The sequence below is a fragment of the Centruroides vittatus genome, unplaced genomic scaffold (genome assembly GCF_030686945.1).
Source record: "Centruroides vittatus isolate TY-2023 unplaced genomic scaffold, ASM3068694v2 contig_1032, whole genome shotgun sequence".
NCBI lineage: Eukaryota > Metazoa > Arthropoda > Arachnida > Scorpiones > Buthidae > Centruroides > Centruroides vittatus.
Window position 1 is genome coordinate 425211 of NW_027120670.1, and position 21380 is coordinate 446590.

General features: G+C 30.8%; 1 protein-coding gene across 1 annotated transcript in view; it reads left to right on the forward strand.

The window, feature by feature from the left end:
• The window catches only part of LOC136968101 (zinc finger MIZ domain-containing protein 1-like), a 96055-nt gene that overhangs the window by 59428 nt on the left and 15247 nt on the right, over positions 1–21380 (forward strand). The window contains 5 exon segments of the mRNA XM_067262056.1: positions 3019–3157; positions 10003–10311; positions 14379–14592; positions 14688–15167; positions 15254–15490. Coding sequence (XP_067118157.1) covers positions 3019–3157; positions 10003–10311; positions 14379–14592; positions 14688–15167; positions 15254–15490 — 1379 coding nt within the window.

Genomic DNA, 21380 nt, shown 5'->3' on the forward strand with positions numbered 1-21380 from the left:
GATATTGCTTCCGGTGTCAGAAAGAAAATCTCGGCGATTCTTGTCGATGGGAAACTTCTTTTCCCTGTTCTTCTTTACACGCCCTCTCCCCTTACACATTAGGGACCAATTTGCCTCCTCCTGACCTCTGACGACCCACAGAGGAATGTCAGAGGAGAGAGATTCAAGGTCACTTTTCGTTGGTGGGCTTTTTAACCATTCCTTTAGCATTCGGTCAAGTCGAAAGTAGGAAAAAAATTCGGCGAATTTCGCAATGTTCTGGTCACAAATGTAAGAGGAAAACCCTTAAGGGATATTTTTTTTATGTGGCTACCGTTGCAGTGACAGATGAAAGGAAGAGTCACACCTTAGGTTCTGTATGGAGGAAAGTGCACTCAAAGATCTAGTAACACAACAGGTGGCTCAGGAATTGGTCTTGTGTTCCACCTCGATCCGCCCCCACATTCCGGACCTCCCTTAGTCGCGTGCGGGGGCGTCTCTTGGCCCCTTTAGGTATGAGGTGGTGCGGCGTGTGTGACGAGAAGCGCTCGACGTTTTCCTCTTCTTTGCCATTTACAATTCGGCACTCATCTGCATTCAACGCCATCACTTCAATACTTTCCACCATATTGCTTTCCTTTTTTCTTCCCTCCCTGCTTTTCTAGCCTCTGTTTTGGTTCGAAAATTTAAATGAAATACTTTAGTTTTAATTTGTTACCCTTCCTAATAATCACCGTAATTAATTCCCGAAGAACAATTACGTCATTTAAAATGCCATCTGGCGTAAAGGTTTAGAACTATTAACTTTTATCGATTCGTTCAATAATGGAAATTAATTAAAAGAAAGGAAAGAAAGAAAGGAAAAAGATAATTCGTAATTAACAAATTAATTTTATTTAAATTTTTTCTTACATTTCTTTACTTATTTCTGTCATATTTGACATCAATCGGACGTACAGTACAGGAAAATGCCTAAACGCTTTTTCACTCTTCAATTATTATTATTTTTTACGTGACGTCAAATCGCGTTACGATATTCCAAAACGGAAGAGGGTCAATCTTTTAAGCGATCTTTTTTTGTCCCCGGGGTCAGTTTCTCACGTGTGATTGGCGGAAGTACGTCATAAACATCCTCCCCAGTTTATAAACAAAACGTTTTCGAATCCACAACACGCATGCTTGGCATCATAAAATAAAGCCAACATTTTCTATCCTGACGTCACCGTTAGGAAATTAAACAATTTAATAAAGTAGAGAACATAAATTGGCTAATAAGTACATTAAGTTGAACATGTGACATATTGCTAGTGCAGGTCACGTGCTACAGAGCTACAAATTATTCTCGCGGGTGTTTTAGTTCGCACGGTTATCGTATATTTTCCAGTTAAAACAACATTTTTACTTTCTTGGAATTGTTTCTAATTCAGAAAAGTTTTAATAAATATTCATCGTTTATTTAATGGGATCTTTTTCTTTTGATATTGCTTTACTGTAAAGCAGGTGCGAGTTTTCTGTACAATCGATAACCTGTAGACCGCACTCATTAAGTCTACAGTCATGCTACACTTCAATTTATAACATGAACAAATACTAAAAATCGAAAAGAAAACGTAACAGTTTTTTCTATATTATATTTTACTTTATATTTATTTATTTTCTAATCATTTGTTCTAGCACAGATGTTCGACAGGTGTTGAGTTTTGCATATCTTTTTAAAACGTTTCGTCATCCTGATATAATATATATACTTTTTAAATTTTTTTTATTATTAAATATAATCAGGTTTGAAGTAGATGATAATATTTTCATATCTTTCTAGATAAAATAATATATGTATATATATGTGTGTGTATGTGTGTGTTTTAGATAATATAACAACATTTAGTCTGGATAATAACGTGTGGCTCAAAAATTACCCAGGTGCTCTTGTACTGTACTGTATGTGGAAACGTGATCAAGTATTTGAGTAAGAATGAGTACTTTACGATTGTTAACTGACTTGGGCCACCCTGTAAATAAATTACTCTTAATCGTATTTTTTAATCTGTAGGGTAGCCCAAAAGTTAATTAGCCACGTAAATATTAAATTGCCACCTTTGTTCAAATATTTGACATTTGGGCTACCCTGTCGAAATTAAAATGCTTAGTCGTCACAGTGGTTAATTGACTTCTGGGCCACCCTAAAACAGAAACTTTAATTCGATAGCTGCTCCGTCTGTACAAAATAATGACAGATTCAGAAACGTGAGGCCCTAAGTTATGTTACCTATTGTAGATTATTGTTCGGGTAAATCGAGCAGTTTTTTTAAAACAGGTTGTCATCCATTAAATTACTTTTAAAAAAACTTCTAAAGATTGGAAAAAATTTATAAATTTTCCTCCAAAATAAGTAATAAAGCTACTAAATTCTTACCAGTCTAGGAAATTAAAAAATAAAACAAAAAACTAGTTTTTCCTACAGGAAGAATCGGTGAGAAACTAATTATATAAGTCTGTGGTTTTTAGAGTGTGAAAATGGTTTTAGAGTATCGGCGCTATTATTTTAAACCAATTAATAATAAAATAAGGAAAAAAAAACCTTATCAAATTTCCATAGTTATCAAGCGATTTTTATCACAAGTTCACAAGGTCTTCATTTATGAAGGGTAAATATAGGTATAACATTTATATGGCAGACAAAAATGTAACTTCAATTCTCTGTTACTGTTGCCAGGAAAAGTCCCTTTGAGCCTAAAGTATTTTACTTTTTCTCAACCGAAGCCGCAGAGGATCTGAAAGAATTCTCTGATGTAAACAGAACTCAATCCAATGGATGGTTTTCTACAGCTTTAAAACGATCCCTGCTTTTTGTCTGGGATTGTAACTCAACCGAGTGCCAGCACTTCACTACTGTAGATCTCTATTGAATAAAAACTGATCCCCCGGTTAAAGTCGTTGTTAGAGAGTGAACAGTTGGAAAGAAATAGGACGATAACATATTTGAGGATAATAATTTTGATTTTCTTTTTTCCCCCTTTCTCCCTCCCTCTCTTCTTACAGCTTTACTTTCGGTTTGGTGTGAAGAGTTAGGCCGTTTGCTTCTACTGCGGCATCAGAAGTGCCGCACGGGTGGAGAAAGTCCTAATAAACAGACAGGTGCGATGTATCAACCTCTCCAGAAGAACCTTCCGCCTCAGAGGTAAATTAATTATCCAATTTTACTTGTAAATTTACAAAAGCTCGCTGTAACCAATTGACTTTTTATTTATGTTAAAGGTTGAACTCCGCGTTAAGGGTGTGCTTTTGGAAATAAAATTAGAATATTTAAATTTTATAAAGAAATTCTAATCATTTTTTAGAAATAATAATTATTTTTTTAATAAAATTATTGCTTAGAATAAAGAACGTAACGTGAAAAATAACAATTATTGGCATTTTGTCGTCTACAGTCTTATAGATTGCTGTATCATCTGTTAGCGATTATTATCTCTACTCGGTATTTTTTTACTTCGCAGATCATTTTCTTCGTGTTAGTGATATACTGTTATAGATTAAAAATGCGGGCGTTATAGAATTTTGTTTCGAAATTCAAGATTTCAGCGCTTTGTCTAGCGAGTTCGAATCATGCGACAATCGATGAATGAGTGAGTTTAATTCGATAATTTCCAGTTAAATTTTAATTTTTATTTAATTCAAGATTCGAATTTATGTCCTAAAATATTTGAGAGAATTTTAAATTGATTAAATGTACAGAAAAATGGAACCACCTTTAACATCCTCTTTGGCGCAAGAATAATTAGTAAAGTAAATCAATTTTTGGCTTAATTTATTGAAAAATTCGATTATCTATTTTAAAAAATGAATCTCGATTTCCTGAAGAAACTTTGAACTTAGATTTTTCATGAAGTTTTCTTGAGCTTAGAGTGAGTTTGGATTTTCTAGATTCGTCTGGAATATAAGAAAGAGTAAACTTTTCTTGAAGAATTAAAGATGAATCTGAATATTCTTGAGGGGGGAAATGTAAATGGTTCTGGATTTCTTGAATCTGAGACTTAAAAATTAAATTCTAGAAAGTAAGATCTAGAATCTAATTTCATTGAAACTAGGAAAAGATCTACTCTAGAAACTAGAGATTAATATGGATATTTTTCGAAGTAATTAAAGAAATGGATATTCTTTAAGCCGAGAACGAATCGAGATATTCTTGATATTAAGTTTTTATCAAGAACTAAACTCGAACTTTTTCACGTATATCAGAAAAATCGGGACTTATTCTCGTTTTAGAATAATAGGCTCGGGTGACGTAACTGACAACGCATCTGCTCGGCAAGCGGGAGTTGCGGGTTCGAGTGCCGATCTTTTCTTCCAGAATATTCCAAATTTAAATTAAAAATTTAATTTATCTCTGATTAGTAAACTTATCACGAGTTGGCACACCTAACCGCCTACTTCTAGCCAAATTGTTTCATACGTAATTATTAAATTAGCCTTAATATAGCCGAATAAATATCATTTGGAAATTCTAATTGAATCGGGACGTTGTATATGTTGTTAATAATAATATTTCTGCAAATTTTCAACTCTTCTTCTATTACGATGAGAAAATTAAGCGATTTTTTTTAGAATTAATTAAGAACAATTCGAACTTTCGGCATCATTTTTTTAAATGGTTGTAACACAGTAAACTAGCCTTAACCCGTACGCCATGTGAGAATATTCAGTTTATTTTTAACTGAGTTAGGTAAAATCTTGTAGAAGATTAAATATTTTATTTAAAAATCTGATTTTCTTGTGTGAATATCGTAAATTATTCTTAGTATTATTTTTGTTGTTGTTTTATATGTTTGCGGAATATCGCCCAGTAACCTGTCGTGTCCTTTTGTAGAATCACGTGATTGACTAAATCCGCTTTAAGTTTTTTTTCTTCTCTAGTTCCTCCGGGGCATTACCTGAAGGATCGTTCACTCGACCTTGCACGGTTCTTGACTTCCGCTTTAAGATTTTTGAAAATTTAAAGCTTCGCACCCCCGAATGTTCGGAATTTAATTCCGGTGCTCCGTAAACAAGAATCGACCTCGCTATCATGACGTCACCTACGTACACGCTCCATATTCTGTACCCCGCGATAGTGGGGCACAAAGGGTTGTTGGAGTAAATGTGACGTCAGATGAAAGTCGTGACGGTATTGTACACCGGCGTGGGAAAATTTCTCCATTTTATGAAGAGAAAAAGGCTGTGTTGCTTGCGAAATGTTCCTGCTGTTCCCGAAAAGTTTCATTAGAGCCGCGCTTAGTTTAGTAATTAAAGATAGGAGAAAAATTGATCCTATTTTTATAGAAAAATGCGTAAAGAATCTCTCATTTTTCTATTCGTCTATTTAACTGTTGATCCGCAGAAGAAAAAAGAATCCTATCGTTGTTTGGAAGTAAAGTAAAACAGAACAATCGGCGACACAGTTTTATACCGAAACTTATCAATAAATGTAACTTGAGACAAAATGGAGAGATCATGCTCAAGGTCGCTTGAGATTCTGTTGTTATGGCAACCAGACAGGGTCATATTCTGGATTGTGTGTGTGTCAATTCGCCTCTGGCAATTTGCTCATCTGTGACTACGCTGTTGAAAGTAGTACCAGAGGAATATGAGGCCTAGTAACTCTCCCATAAGCATTTTACAAGGGAGGAGGTGGAGGAGGAGGTGATGGTGGATTTTTTTTCTTCCCTCCCTCCTCTCTTTTTAGCCTTTCGAGTGTTACCGCAAAGGGAAGTGTCGATAGCCTTAAGGGCCTCCTCTATTTCCTGCAGTTCTTTTCAGAAAGTGTCAGTTCTGGGTTGGGACACGTAGAGTAGAAACTATACAAATAAACCTGAGGGGGAAGAAGAAGAAGAAGAAGAAAAAAATACTTTTAAAGAAATGTTCCTCCGACCACACTCGGGGTGATTTCTCAATTGAAACATTGCTATTACTCACAATAGAAATTTCTTCTATATCGAAATGGGGTGTTTTTTCTCCCCTCATTTTTTCTCTCTGGTGTTTGCTAAACATTGCAGATCATTAAACTAAATATTTTATCGTCAATTTATGGTTTTAAACCGAATTTTTCCTTATCTGTATGGTTAATTTGACCCGATTTACGTTCGGTGTACTATATAAGGTCATCTTTTAATTTTTTTCTCTCTCCCCTCCTCCGATTATAAACACCATTTCCTTCCTTCCTTCCTTCCTTCCTCATCGATAAGTTAATGTATTGATAGAAATTTTCGATAAAATATATGATACAAATGAGGAACTATAGGGGAAAAATTTAAATTAAATTTTTTCTCCCCCTTTGCAGTGTAATGTATTACTAATCTGTCAATTACTTTTAAAAATAATTTATTCTTAAAAAGATTTTTAATTTTACTAATAGATGGCGCAATTTTTTACATTATTTTAAACTGGTCGAAAGCTTAAATTCCTTATAAATTAATATAATATATATTTTTTTAATAAAAAATAAATTTTGCACAAGTTTTAAAAATCTTCCATTAATCTATTAAGATAAAACTTAATAACCAAAAAAAAAGTTATAAATTATGTCTCGGTCGTCACTAATAGATGGCGCCATGTCATTAATTAATTTTTTTCGTTATTTTTGCTTAGCGTGAGCATTTTAAGGAAATTTTAATACATATATTAATTCAACATTTTTTAAAATTTAGTTTTAGCGGAGCAGACGGGTTATTTATGATTAAAGAATGGTTTTAAAATCGATGAGATACTTTAGTTTATTTGGAAACCGTTAGATGGAGCCAGCGTACAATTAGATGTTATCGATCGGTAGGATGCTGTGCTTTCTGCTCTTCCTTTTGTCTGGCCGGAAATAAGTTTTGCCCCCTTCTCTCTTCTCGCTAGCCGAGTCTCCCTCCCTTTTTTTATTCCTTTCTTTCCTTTACGTATTTCGTCCCTTTCCAATAGCGTGAATCTCAAGAGAATGTCTCCTTCGTAACCATCGTCTTTCCAGTTTCTATCAACTTAGTCGAGCGGTCTTTCTCTCATTTTTCGACTAACATTTGCTTTTATTGCTGCCTCATCGACCATTTATTGAATGTGTGTACAGAAACGGAGCATACAATTGTACAATCATCGCCTTTGTATCAGTGAGGTGAATAAAATAGAAATGGAACAGTAATAGTTCTTTTTCATCATCCGTTCTTTCCCATTTTATTAAATTGAATTATCCTGTTTAAATCTAAGGCATAAAATATTCGTTCCGAGGTTATGATTTTTTATTTTATTTTTATCTTTAAAGCAACCAGAGTACAGTACCTACTTCAAATTAGTTATTAAAACTGTAACAAGATGGCGCTGCGGAGGCAAACTGAAATTTTTAATTGTTTTTTAAATAATTTTTTTTTATAATTCTTTTTTAAATTGAAGTAATTTTACTAATGGAAAGATTTTTAAAAATATTTAAATTTTTTCTGCCTGGTTCCTATTTTTTTCGTACTTAGCTATTTCTATACTATTGATTCAGGTGATGTATTAGGGCATTAATATCCACCATGTGGGGTAGTAAGGCTTTTTAAAAATATTTTAAAGCCTTTTACTTGGATTTATATAAATCTAGGCTGTTAAATAAGATTATTTACACTAAAATGTAAAAAAAACCTGACGTACAATTAAATAAACACAATCTTAATGCACAATTGAGCAACAAAGTCTGATTATCCTAAATTTTATTTAAAAAATTAAATAAGCAAGACTATATAAAGTGTTTTTTAGAATTTTATAAAATATTTGAAAATATTTTTTAAGTTTTAGAAGAGGAGAACATTAACACGCCATTGCTAGAAAGAAATTTGGGAGTTGATAAAATGCGCGGAAGAGAACAAAACAGATTTTTAAATCCAGATTCAGATGAATAATTCAGTCATACGATGCTGCCATTTAGTGGAATTTTTATTTAGTAATCTCAACAATCGACTTAAGTAACTTTATATCTCGGATTTCTCCACCCTTCTTAGATAATGGGGTTGATCCACTTGTGGCAAAAGTGGTTCCGAGAACGAAACCTCGAATCTGTGAAAGAATTGCACGGTTTCCGATTCGACGAGGGGGAAGAAAGAATGACAGAGAGAGAGAGAGAGAGAGAGAGTCCCCGAGTTAATCGTTGACGTCACGAAAGCTTTAATAACTTCGCCTCATCTTTACGCGAGGGTGTGTCGTGTCGGAGTTTCCTTCATTAAATGCAAATTTTTCGGGATTGGGATCGAAATTATTCGAGCGACTTTTTCCATATGTTCCCCATCATCCCGGGTTTTTCTAAAAATACGACTTCCTGTTCCACCCCCTCCACAGGACGCTCCCTACTTTAGGGGGAGGCCCCGTGAGAAATAGGGTCTAGGAGACACAAGGATCGTCCCAGACTGGTAGAAGTGGCGATGTCGGTTCTGTTGTTTCTCGCCCCGGAGCTATTGAAACATCCCCTCAACCCCGGTTGCACGGAGAGGGACAGAGCAGAGGAGAAGGAGGAGAAAAAAAATCCCACCCGTTTTCCCACATCTTCTCCCTCCCCGTTTCCCGGAAGCCGGTTGTCATGGTAACGGAGACGGCTGAGCTACCAAGGTCGATTTTTCTGTCACGTGTACGGGGATATCTCCTCACTTTTTCCTATCCCCATTTCGGAGGGAAAATTTCGTATCTTATAAACAATTTGAGCAAATTGTAAACAGTTTTTCTCTCGTTTTTGTATGCCACTAAGAGTATCAAAGATGAGAGGGGGTTGCAACGAATGTAATTTTATAGCCCGTAAAGTAGGGGGGAGGTCGACGATTTAACCTCAACTTCCTGTCGTTCGCGTGTTACTCAACGTTAATGTTTATTAAACTATTTGTTTAATGCTAATAATCAAGATGCTAATGGCTCCAACCTAAATTCGCGTATCGAATAAAAGTGTAAAAAAATAAAATAAAATAAAAGTATTCGAAACTAGATTTTAGGGAATTAAAAAATCTCCAAGTTTTATTTTTCCCTCCTCGCTTAATGTAAAATTTCCTCTTGGAATAAGGAAATTTTTGCTAATTAAACGAATGGATTCGTTTCCTTGTTATGTTAAAGGATGGTAGTAAAGCTCAGGTGGCTTGATGTGGAACGGACGAGTTGTTTGTATTTCTATCACTCCCCCTTTTCCCCTACTTCAATCAACAACTCAAGGTGATACTCAGGGAAAAGCTTTGATGAGTTTTCCTGGAAAGTAGTGCTGACATCTGTGAATGGTAGAACGAATTAATTTACTTTCACCCTCTCACTCGCTAACACTCTTTTTTTAAGTACAAGAAAAATGCTTATTAACTAGTTAAAATCTGGAAAAATCCCTAAATTTCCCCTCGCGTTATAGGAAAGCGTGAATCTATAATAAATCTTTTAAAATTAATTAAGCTAGGGATTATTTTAAAAATAATCATTATACGGTATATGATGATGTGTGAAATATAATTAATTATTTTAACTTTTATAATATTACGTAGGTTATTATGTAATGCGAATATTATCATATTTATTTTTATTATTTTTTTAATTTAGAAACAATGATGTATCGTTTTACAGAGTTTCAGCTATACTAGATTTTCCTGTTTAGAGGGAAAAATTCTTTAAGTTTAGTTATAAAACGAAAGATTTTTAATGCGTTTAAATCGCTTAAAATTTATTTTCTCAAGGAAAGTAATAGTTAAAATTTTAAGTAATTAAATAATGCTTAATGTTTAGTTAAATCGTATAAATTAATTTTTTTTTGGTGGTAATTTTATTGGTGTTTAAAGGTATATAACGTTTTGCAACGCTGTGACAATTTAAAATGACATCTCATAGGCAATTTGCCAAGCAAATACTTAAACTATCCCGTCGTTCTAAGCGAAAATTTACGTATTTTTTTCCTGGTATCTTTGCATAATATGTGTACAGTAAACAATTTAATTATTGATGAAAACTGCTGCTTGGGAATGTGTGTTATAATGTCGAGCTGTTTTTATTGAGGGAAGATATATTTTTTCTCTTCCCCTTCAGTTATACCTGTTTTAGTGATCCCATGGCACCGTTGGGATGGCAGCAATCGCAACAGCCAGGACCACCGACACCGAATCATCAGACGGCTCAACAGCAACTTTCTGTGGTGACAACAGTTTGGGGAGTGTCTAGCAGTACTCAGAGCGGACCCACAGTCCATTCGTCTTTTGGAGGAACGGGTAGTAGCACCAGCATGGCACCCACCCCATACACATCAACGGCTCAACAACCGTACCAGACTGGGACTGGTCCGAAAGGATATAGTCAACAGGGGATTAATCAAAGACAACCGACACCCGGATATAATGGGTAAGAGCAGTTTAACATCAAAACCAAGTTCTAGTCTGGATAACAGAAAATTCTCGTGTTAAACCATTGCCCATTCAGGATAAAAGGGTGGAAAAATTATTATGTAGTTAACACATGAGAGAAAGTTCGGCATCGTGCCAGAATCGTGGTTCGAACTTTCGAAAACGAGTGATTACGTAACGTGACGTACGCGATCACTTCCAGACTAGAACTTTATCACCCGTTAATCACTGTATACTTACTATGAACTAGGAAAATTTTACTTTAAATTTAATTATTTTAATCTAAAAAAATAAAACAAAAAATTAAAATTCGAAATTACTATTTCAATTTCCAAAACTTAATTCTCGCGCGCAATACGAAAATTTGTCTCAGTTTAATTAAAAAACAATTTATTGTGTACATTATCTCTTTTCGTGTGACACTAAACTTAAAAAATGTTTTAAATAAAAAAAAATAATTTAAGACGACTCCATGATAAAGCAAGTCAAATTGCCTTTAACTGTCATGGCGGATTAGAATTAAAACATTTTATTTAATTTTGTAAGCATTCTTGTATAGCTATTAATACTTTAAATTATTTTAAAGGAATTTTAGAGTATTTTATATTATAAAACAATTTAATATTTACGTAAATAGGAAAACAGAAGCAAATTTGTTATTAGCATAACAGCGACTGCGTAGTTAACAAAAAGAGAGAGAGGAAAAAATAAAGTAAAATAATCCAATCTTCGGCATTTATTTCCTTTAGGAATACGTCAAAATTTCTTTTTTCGTTTTTTGTATTTCTTTTATTTTTCTATATTCTGTTTTCCTATCTTTATCTTTTATTCTCCAGTCGAGTGCAGAATAAGTAACGAGCCTGCTCTTCCGTCTGCAATGACGTCGAGACTGCGTCATGCAGTTGGATGACGTCACTGCGGTGGCGAGCAGAGAGAGAAAGAAAAACATGGTGATAAATTCTCTTAAAAATACGAAAGTAATAACGATAATATTAATAACACTAAAAATAAAAAAAATATTAAAAAATAATCTTAACGTTGTAAACGATGATAATTTTAAACTGTCGATTTAAACATTTTTAAACGAATGGTAAATGGCGACGATGGCGACGACACAATTTATATTTGCATATGCGCAAATTATTCGGTATAAGCGGCGCATGCTCTTCTTTCTTGCACCATCAGTCATCTTTTTTGGTAAAATGGAAGAAAAGGAAAAGTAAAGTTTATTATTATATAAATAATTTTTATAAAAGGAAGATAAAAGAGACCAAGCCAAACGTCGTACATCTCCCGCCGGAAATGACGTCACCCAGGCCGGGTTAGGCCCTCGGGTATTAAAAAAAGTGCGCTAATGGAGGGAAATAGGGGTCTTACCTTAGTTACCGTGGAGTGTAGGTAGGTGAGAGGTGGTTAAAAATAATAAAAGACCAACAATAATAAATATTAAAAGCTTAAAAGGTTGTAATTTATTCGTAAAGGCGTTAGAAATGGCATTTACTTTTTTCCACGTTAGGCTTAGCGCGGTGGTCGTAGGCAGACGACGCCAAGTAATATTTTTGTCGTCTGTTTGTTGTGTTCTTTCAAATTACAAAATGAATTTTTGTGCCTTATTTTTATTCAAATTAATAAATTTATACGTTATTTTTTGGGAGTGATTCCACATTAATGATATCAAAATTGGTGATTTTCTGTAATAAATCTATGAAGAGTTAATCATGTGCTACTCTTATTAGTTTTCGCCTTATTCTGTTAGATACAAACAAAATGAATCTAAAACTGGATAAAATAAGTTGACGACAGAAAATTTTGTATATGCCAGAAGTTTCGAAGCAAAAAATGACATTGTCGGGTAACCGAAGAAGCAAAGAATCCTCAGTTTGATTGTCTCAATCTGATGTGGTGTAATCTTTGCGCGTGATGATATGTGCGGACAAAAACCATCAGAACCTGGATAAATCAAATCGGTTATGGAATAACTAGATTCTGTTAGGGTCTAGTTTATAAGCACTCGTTTCATCATCTGACAAAAGATGACAAAACAAGTGCTTAGCGTCAAATATTATTATTATATATGCTGTTTGCCAGTTTATTTTGTTGTTATAAATATCTCGTTTTCACTCTTTTTGTTGTTGTATAAAAACAAAATTAATCTAAACTGCATGAAACAAATCAATAAGAGAATACCTTTATATTCTGGCAATAAATTTTGAAGTGTTTTTAGCCCATTTTATAGACCGTTGTCTTACGAAATGTGCGTTTGTCTCTGACTTTTGCCATTTAAGCTGAACTTCGTTTATTTTATTGCTATAAATGATTAATTTAATTATTTGTCGTACATATTTATTTTCCTTTGCTTAGTTGTATGTGTTTAATCATTTTACTTGTGTCCTTGTTTATCTTCCATCTGTTTTGCTGAATTATAATTATATACTGCTCTGCTTTTTTACAATGGTAATGCTATTTTCGGATCGTATAACTTATACGTGTTGTAAGATATGATGATGATTTTATAATTCGACTATTTATAAAGGATTTGTATCGTTATAAGCATGATATAAGATTTCTAAAACATTTTTAAAGAAAAACTACTATACTCTTTAGATATCTTACAATATTACTATATAAAACTTAATAAGTCTGTATCAATTGCTAAAAATTATTTTTACAATAATAAAGTTATTGAATATTAACTAGTATTTAATGTATAAACTTCTTTTATTTTAAATGTCATTATGTATTTATTATTTAAATATTGGGAATCTTTATAATGGTCTAGCTTTGAAAAATTAAATTTTAATAATATAACCTTTTAGCTAATTTGAAGTTTTGTTTATCTGAACTAATAGAATATTTTGGTTTTATCATTAGCTAAAAGCTTTTCTTGAATTTATTATGTTCCATTTGATTTCTTTCGATCACTTTCTCCATATTGAATGCTTGTCTTCTTTAATATTTAGAATTTTAGTGCAATTAAGATTAATTATTGTCAAATTGATTTTCGTATTGTTAAATAAAGTTGCAACTTCTTAATATTAAAGTCGAGTTACCTTGATTCAGCATTAAAAATGATTTTTTTAATATTTAAGAATTTTAAAGTTGCTTTTAAGAACATTAACTTTAATTGATAATTACATTGAAATTTATGTTAATTTATTACTATTTTTTTATATTTTATATATCAAATGAATAAAATAGAAAAATAATACATAATTTTCCAGATTTAATTAGCTTGCTTTAAAAATAAAATTAAATGAAATATTAGTTTTAATGTGTTATATAAATAAAGAAACATAGACATAATGTACCCGAATGAAATATTTCTTATATTTTATTAATCGATTGCTCGCTTGCTTAAACAAAATTACTTTTGTACAGGGGATACACAATTTTTGGAAAAAATTTATAGAAAAAAATATAGCTCAATCACTTTCTTAGGAAGGATTTATTTACTGGAATTTTTGTAAGGAATGTCAGAACTATCTATGGGGCAGTGCATTTTTGGTGATGTATAGTGAAAAATGAAGCTTAGGCATCTAATCTTTCATAGAAGAGGGGGCAATCCTTTTATTACAAGAATCCTCTATGAGTGATGATGGTCTGCTATGAAAAATACCAAATTTTATATATTAATGAAATACCAAAAATATTTTTGATGTTTCTGTCTTAAAGAAAATGGTTATTTTGTTGTAATTAAAGGAAACTAGATTTTAGGATTATTAATTAAACTTTGATTGATAATTTTTTTAATGTAAGATTTATTAAAGGTTAATTTTTATTTAGATTCAAAATACTAATTAAAAACATATTTTTATGCTTATATTATTTATAAAATAATTTGCACAACATTTAATTCTCCTACTATTTAAATATTTATGCAGTTGTTTATTTGCTATCTACTCATATAACAGATGTTTAGTTAAACTGAGCACAAGTTTAATAGATTTTATTATTTTGAATTTAATGTAGAAGAGAAAATGCTTATTTTGCAGTTTATTTTTATCATAAATTTTATTTTATATTATTTAAATTAAGACAATATTAATTTATGTTAATTAATTTCAGGTATGGACCAAATCCTTCAAATGTTGGGAATGGCATGGGTGGTGCAATGCCAAATGCAGGAGGAAATGGAGATTTTCAAAATCCTCACAATGCTCTTAGTGCTGCCGCTTTGGTTGCTGCAGCAGCAACAGCTACAGCAACAGCAACAGCTAGTGTTGTTGCCCTTCAAGAAAGGCAGCAGCAAGAGGTAGTTATGAATAATCAGTACAGTCAGGTAAGATATCATTATATAACAAAAAAATTAATAAAGGAATAGCAATATTTTAAAATATAACTTGTATTTATGAAAATATTTATGACTTTTATTAGATGCAGGGAATGCAGAACCAACAATTTCAACCAGGTTATGGTCCTCCTGCACCACAACGTGTACCTTCCAATCCTGGAATGACAAATCCACTTAATACTCCATTAGGAACTCCAATGGCAGGTGCAATGTCTAATCAGATGCCTGGAAATATGAATTCTGTAAACAATGCAATGATGGGAATGCCTAATTCTATGAATTCTGTTAATTCCCAAATGTCCATGAATGGACCTATGAACATGAATAAACCTATGATGCATGGTCTTCAGAATATGGCTGGTCCTGGCCAGCAGACACCAGGAATGTATCCTGGAGCAACTACTGGAATGGGTGGACAAGTTCGTGGCCGATCTGCACCGTATCCCAGTCCTCAACAAATATCTCAAAAGAGAGCAGCACAATATAATCACGTTGCCCAATCTTATAGCCCTGCGATGCAAGGTTATGGACCAGGAACACAACAGGGTTATGCACCAATGCAGGTAATAAATAAATATATTAATGTAAATAAATATATATATAATAGTACCAAGAAATAGACTCTGCATTAATTAATTATATATTATAGTATTCTGGTGGTCAAGCTCAATTTGCTAAACAATATGGGCCAACAATGCAGCAGCAAACTATGGCTTCAAACAATTACCTCTCTCAACAACAAATGCGTCCTACCATGAGACAGAGTGCACCTCCTTATGCTGGACAGGCTGGCCAGTATTATCAGCAAAGTCAAATGAATGGTGCATCCCAGCAGGGTCAGTATGACCCTACTTATGGTTCTCAGTATCCACAGCAAAATATGCAAGTAAGTAATTTTGAATTTAGATAGTGTGGAAATATGTTATAACATGTACCTTACAGTACCAAAATTAAATATTGAAAAATACATTATCAAACTGTCTTTTAATCACTTAAAATTTTTGGCTTATTCCTCTCAAAAATAATTAAACTGCCTTGGAAAAGTTTTATTTCTAAATGACCTGACATGTTTGTGTTAACAATAGAAAATAAACTTATAATTTATAGAGGATTAATGTTGGTAAAATATGCAAATTAATTTGTACGTTGTTTAAATTAACTTCAAAAGTAAAAATTAAAACAATGTTTTTAATTGTAGATTTGTGTTCCCAAATTATTTTAGATTGTTTTTCTTATTAATGTATCAGATGATCATATTATTACTTAGAAAATGAGGTTTATAACTCTGAAGGAATTCTACACTATTGGTTTAAAAGTATTGTTGATATGTAGTGTTGAGATTAATTAGTAAACTTTTGAGTTTTACATAAATTTTTCCCCTGTCACATGACTTTTGTAAAATAAATGAGGACTCTATTTGAAAGAAAAGAATTTGCAGATATAACAAAAAATCTGCTTCAGTGAAGTTCATTCTAGATTTAATTCCTATAAAACAGATTTTTGTTATATTTTAAAAGAATTTGCAACTGTTTTTCATTATTTAATTGAAATACAATCTTATTAGTTTCTTAAAAATAGCAAAAATTCTTAATATTTTATGGTTTTTGCAATTTGTTAGTGAACAAGAGACATCTAGAAAGAAAACATCTGGTTTTTATTCATGGAATATCAATAACAGGGAAAAAAATAAAATAATTTCACATAAATGTGATTTTTTTCTTTTATTTACAAAAACAAAATTTAAGAAAAACTTTGTAGAAATAAAGGAATTTTTAAACATTTAAAATATAATTTTCAAACACTATATAATAAAAACTTTTATTAAAAGTTTAACAGAATTAATTTCATTGTTGTTATTTATAAACATATTATATAATGAATTAGATATGAATATATTTCAGAAAAATGAATAAAATATAACTTCAGATAATTCATCTGAATTTTAATTGCTACATAAGATAATCTGTTTAAAAATTCAAAGTTTTCAATGCTGGTAAATATAATTTTGTTTATGCAGTATATTACATCTTCATTGAATACAAAAATTTATTATTTATTCTACTCTCCCAACTAATTTTTTAGTATATTTAAATAATGTGTGGGTGAAAACAACCTCATAATGTTTTAATACCATCTGTGGATAAAACAACAGAACATGGCAAGATGAATCACTATATGATATAAACATTATAGTTATAGGTTGATATTTTTGACAGTCTAGTACTGTCATCAAGCCACCTGTCACAAAACAGGCAGTCTAATTAAATATTAAAATTTCTTTTAAATTTAGTATTCATTATTACTTGTTTTATAAATATATCTATCCAACTGTTTGGAATTATATATTTTGTACTATGATGATAAATAATTTTTAAATATAAATTCTTTAAATTAATTCAGATTATATTGACAAATATATATTTTTATATAAAAATATATGCTGATTAATATGATTTGAATTAAATTAGTTTTACAATGAAGGAACTAGTAAATTATATTAATAATGTAATAAAAACAAGTAATAATAGGTACTAAAGAAACCAGGTAACACAAAATTTCCAAAGTTTAATTCTTTACAAATGTATTTTGATGTGTCAGTCTTCAGCTACAGGATTAAAGTATACAGTATAAATACTTACAGATGTTTTAAAAATTACAAATAGTCATTGTATTCCATACAAATTCCTGCCATAATTAAGCATAATCAAATAACTTTGTGATGGCCAATTTACTCACTCAGAAATTCCAAATTTTATGGTGGTTTGTATTGGCTGGTTTTTGGAACTTACCAGTTGTTTTTATTACATTAGTGACATTATTAATTTAGTTTTGCTTTCAGAATATATAGTCTATAAAAAAATTAACAAAACATGTAAAAGTATTTTAAATTCTCTTTCTAAAGAAACTATTATGATTCTACAGGAGATTTGCCACTTGCCTTACAGGCTTTGACCCTTTATTCCCAATATAGACTATTCATAAAAATTTTAAGGCAATTTATCAATTTCCAGTGCTATTATTTATTTATTTTTTTATTGTTGTGCATGTGGAAAAAGTTTTGATGATTTTAAATCAAGTAATTTATATATATATTGAGTAGATATTATAAAAAGGATAGCCAAGCAATGATAATATTTCATCAAAATAAACCATTTTGGATTTTTTTTCCATGTGTATGTTAGTGTAAAACTTTTTTCCATAACTTATGAAATAATTTTTAAAAACTACAATAATCACACACACAAACTGCTCTTAAAATCAGTAATTCTGATACGCAAAGAAAAATTATTTTTTTTCTATTTAGTTTGAAGCTGGTTATATTTTTATATGAACTGATTGAAAAAGATTTGCAAACATTTTTTAATATCATTATTGTAGATATATCAACAATAATGATATTAATGAATTAATAAAGCTGAGTTTTAGATGGTATTGGCATGTAATTATATTCTCTTAAACATATGAATGTTAAATGTGTTTTGATACATTACCAAAAATAATAACTAGGCATATATATGTTTGTTAAAATTTGATTATTATATGTGACAGAAACTTCACAGTTTTTGTGATTACAATTGTCTCTCAGGTAAAATAATGTCATATATTGGAAACATTTTTATTTTAAATTTTGCAAAATAACTTATAATAACTATAACTAATTGTGGTTATTGTTACCTCAGGTAGCCAAGATGGTGGCTTGTCTCTAATTCCAGCAAGGAAACAGTGGGACGCACGTTCTGACCTAACCTAACCTATTCTACTAATTTGGTTGCTAATAATTATAGTAATTTATTAGAATAGGTTAGGTTAGAATGTGTGTCCCACTGTTTCCTTGCTGGAATTAGGGACGAGCCACCATCTTGGCTACCTAAGGTAACATTAACCCTAATTGTTCATAAAGAGGAGTGACAATAATATAATGATGAGCTAAGGATTTGTAAGTATTAAATTTTTAGATCTATACAATCAGAGTATAAAGAAATGACATCTGAATTTTTCTAATTATGTTACCTTTTTGTTGTCTTTTGTTAAATAAGATAGTTAAATACATCATAACACTTCAGTTCAACTGCTAAACACTGCGACCAAGATAATATACTTAGAAAATACTTATTATAAAAAATGAAATGAACACATTTGAGTATAATCATTACTAATGTAATTCATAAGCAAAGAAATTGTAGCATCCTAAGAATCGATATGATTATCATCTTATATTAATACATGAAACAGTGAATAGTTTCCAAATTAGAAAATTAAACAACAGTAATCTAGTCCTTTTTTTCTGTTATACCTTTATTCTACAAGATACTAATGGCGTATAAAAGTTTTGTCTATAATGTTCTAAAGCTTTAATACCAAAAAATGTTTTCAGTCATAATAGTTAAAAATTATTTTACAATAATAGTTTTTATTAATTTAACAAAAAAATTTGTTTTTGTTAAATTTAATTTTTCAATCAAATATGAACCAGGAATTAGAAACTGTAGTTTTTATTAATTGCATGAAATTCTTTCATGCTTGAAATTATTTCAAGTATTAAAGAATTTAATACTATAAAAATACTTGCTGATGAAAGGTTTTACAACCTTTCCTCAGCAACTATTACTAGAAATATCAGTGTATATATTTACTGATAACATTATTTTTACAAAATATTTGAGAGTAATTGTAAATACTGAAATTACTTTTACTTTTTGAATTATAAATATTTTCTAATACTAATTAAAATATTTAATAATAACAAGTATTATGTATTCTAATTGACTTACATGTTATTATTAATAATATGATTTGCTATTAGTCTATAGTAACAACTAAATTTAAAACAGTATATATTTCAAGTCTTAAATTATACTAAATTAACTTTATTCACTCACCAGTGGCTGAGTGAATAAAATTACTGAACAGTGGTAGGTAGTTGTGGGTTTTCATCTCACCAATGGACTGGCTATGTGGAGTTTTTCAGGTTTTTTTCATTCTGTTTGTAACATCCAAATATGGGCCAGTTTTCTGTAGAAAAGTTGTCCTGGGAGGCATCTCCCCTTTGACAATTGCTTGTGAGTTGCATTTCTATATACAAAAACACAGGATTGTACTGAATTACATAATAGTTAATTTTTATTATTATTCTATGGATAAAAATCCATTACATTAATAATAGTCATCATATATTAAAATATTATTTATAGGAAGATTGTCAAAACATTCCAGAATAATAAAATTCAAAAATTAAACTTTCAACAATAGCATTATATCCTATTATCATAAAACACAAGTTGACACTTTAAATCAATCACTCAGCAGTTGAATCCTACTATTTTTCATGACTTGATTTAGAGTGACAGGTCTTTTTGGTATTTTGAATAGTTTGAATTCTAAACGCACAGTTATATAAATTCAAAATTTTATGAATAAAATATTTTAAAATAAGGAGAAGATTATAAAAAGTAGCAATAATGTAGATTTAATGTCAAATACATAAATGTTGATAGTGATTTGTTTGGAAACAAAGTATAGTACAAATTCATTGATGTTAAGCAATTTCCGGTTGGTGCACACAGGCTCGTTGTATTCTATGCATGCTTTATGGTTTGCAGATAACAACATGTAAGCAGTAAATGTTCAGTCATTGTATTGTTAAAAAGGAAATTCAAATTGTTAACAATAAAGAATGTATATGTAGTAACATAAAGATATATTTAATCATGCTAATCAGTTACCATAATTAAAGTTTTAATTGAAATTGGAAATGAATATCAGAAGTATAATTATAAATATGACATTTAAAAAAATTTAGTATTAGTGATGATGACAAATGTTAATATTTTTGTTAGCAGAATCTGAAGAAAAGTTATAAAGTAATTGGAAAAACATACTTATTTATATACTAGCAGATAGGCCCGGCGTTGCTCGGGCAAAAGTAATGATAGCGAAGATTAAGATTATTACGTTATAGTCACAGAAGAAAAAGAGTAATTTCATCAACAAACTAAATATTTCTAATAAAAGGTCGAATTTGAAAATCGAATATTGTTCGATTTTCACGACGTGTTCTGATTATATCGTTCGATTTTCATCGAATGTTCTAAAGAAGAAAAGTCGAGAAAAACCGAATTAATCTGTTTAAATTTGAAAATCGAATATGTTCTAACATATTACTTTTTTTTTTCCTCCAGCGCCCATAAATTTTGCACGTCGCTTTCTCTTGTTCTCCATTGTTACTTAACACTTCTATTGATACTTAAGACTTCCATCAACAATGGAAGTGTTAAGCCTTAATCCTGTCCCTCTCCCCCGTGGGGAGGAATTTCGAAAAATCCCTTCTTAGTGTGCGTTTTCGTGATGTACCCTAACTGCGTACCAAATTTCAACTTTGAACTCCTATCCGTTTGGGCTCTGCGCTGATTATTATTATTATCATCATCATCAACTCGTCTCGATTATATATATAGATGATTAAAATTTTTGGGATCCATGGATATACCCAAGATTTCTTGCTTATATCTTTAAATATTAAAATTAATCATTATTAATTTAAGTTAACAAACTTATTATGTATTGAAGATAGAAATTGCACAATACTTTCCAGAATTATAAGAATAATCTTTCCTGTAACTACATTACTTCTACATTACTTACTATTTTGTTTAACACTTTTATCATGAAATTTCATGATATATTACTTACTTTTTGAATCACTAAAACTTTCAAGAATTGCAAACAGATTTTTATATGTCAACTTAATTATTACAAATATCAAATACGTAACAATT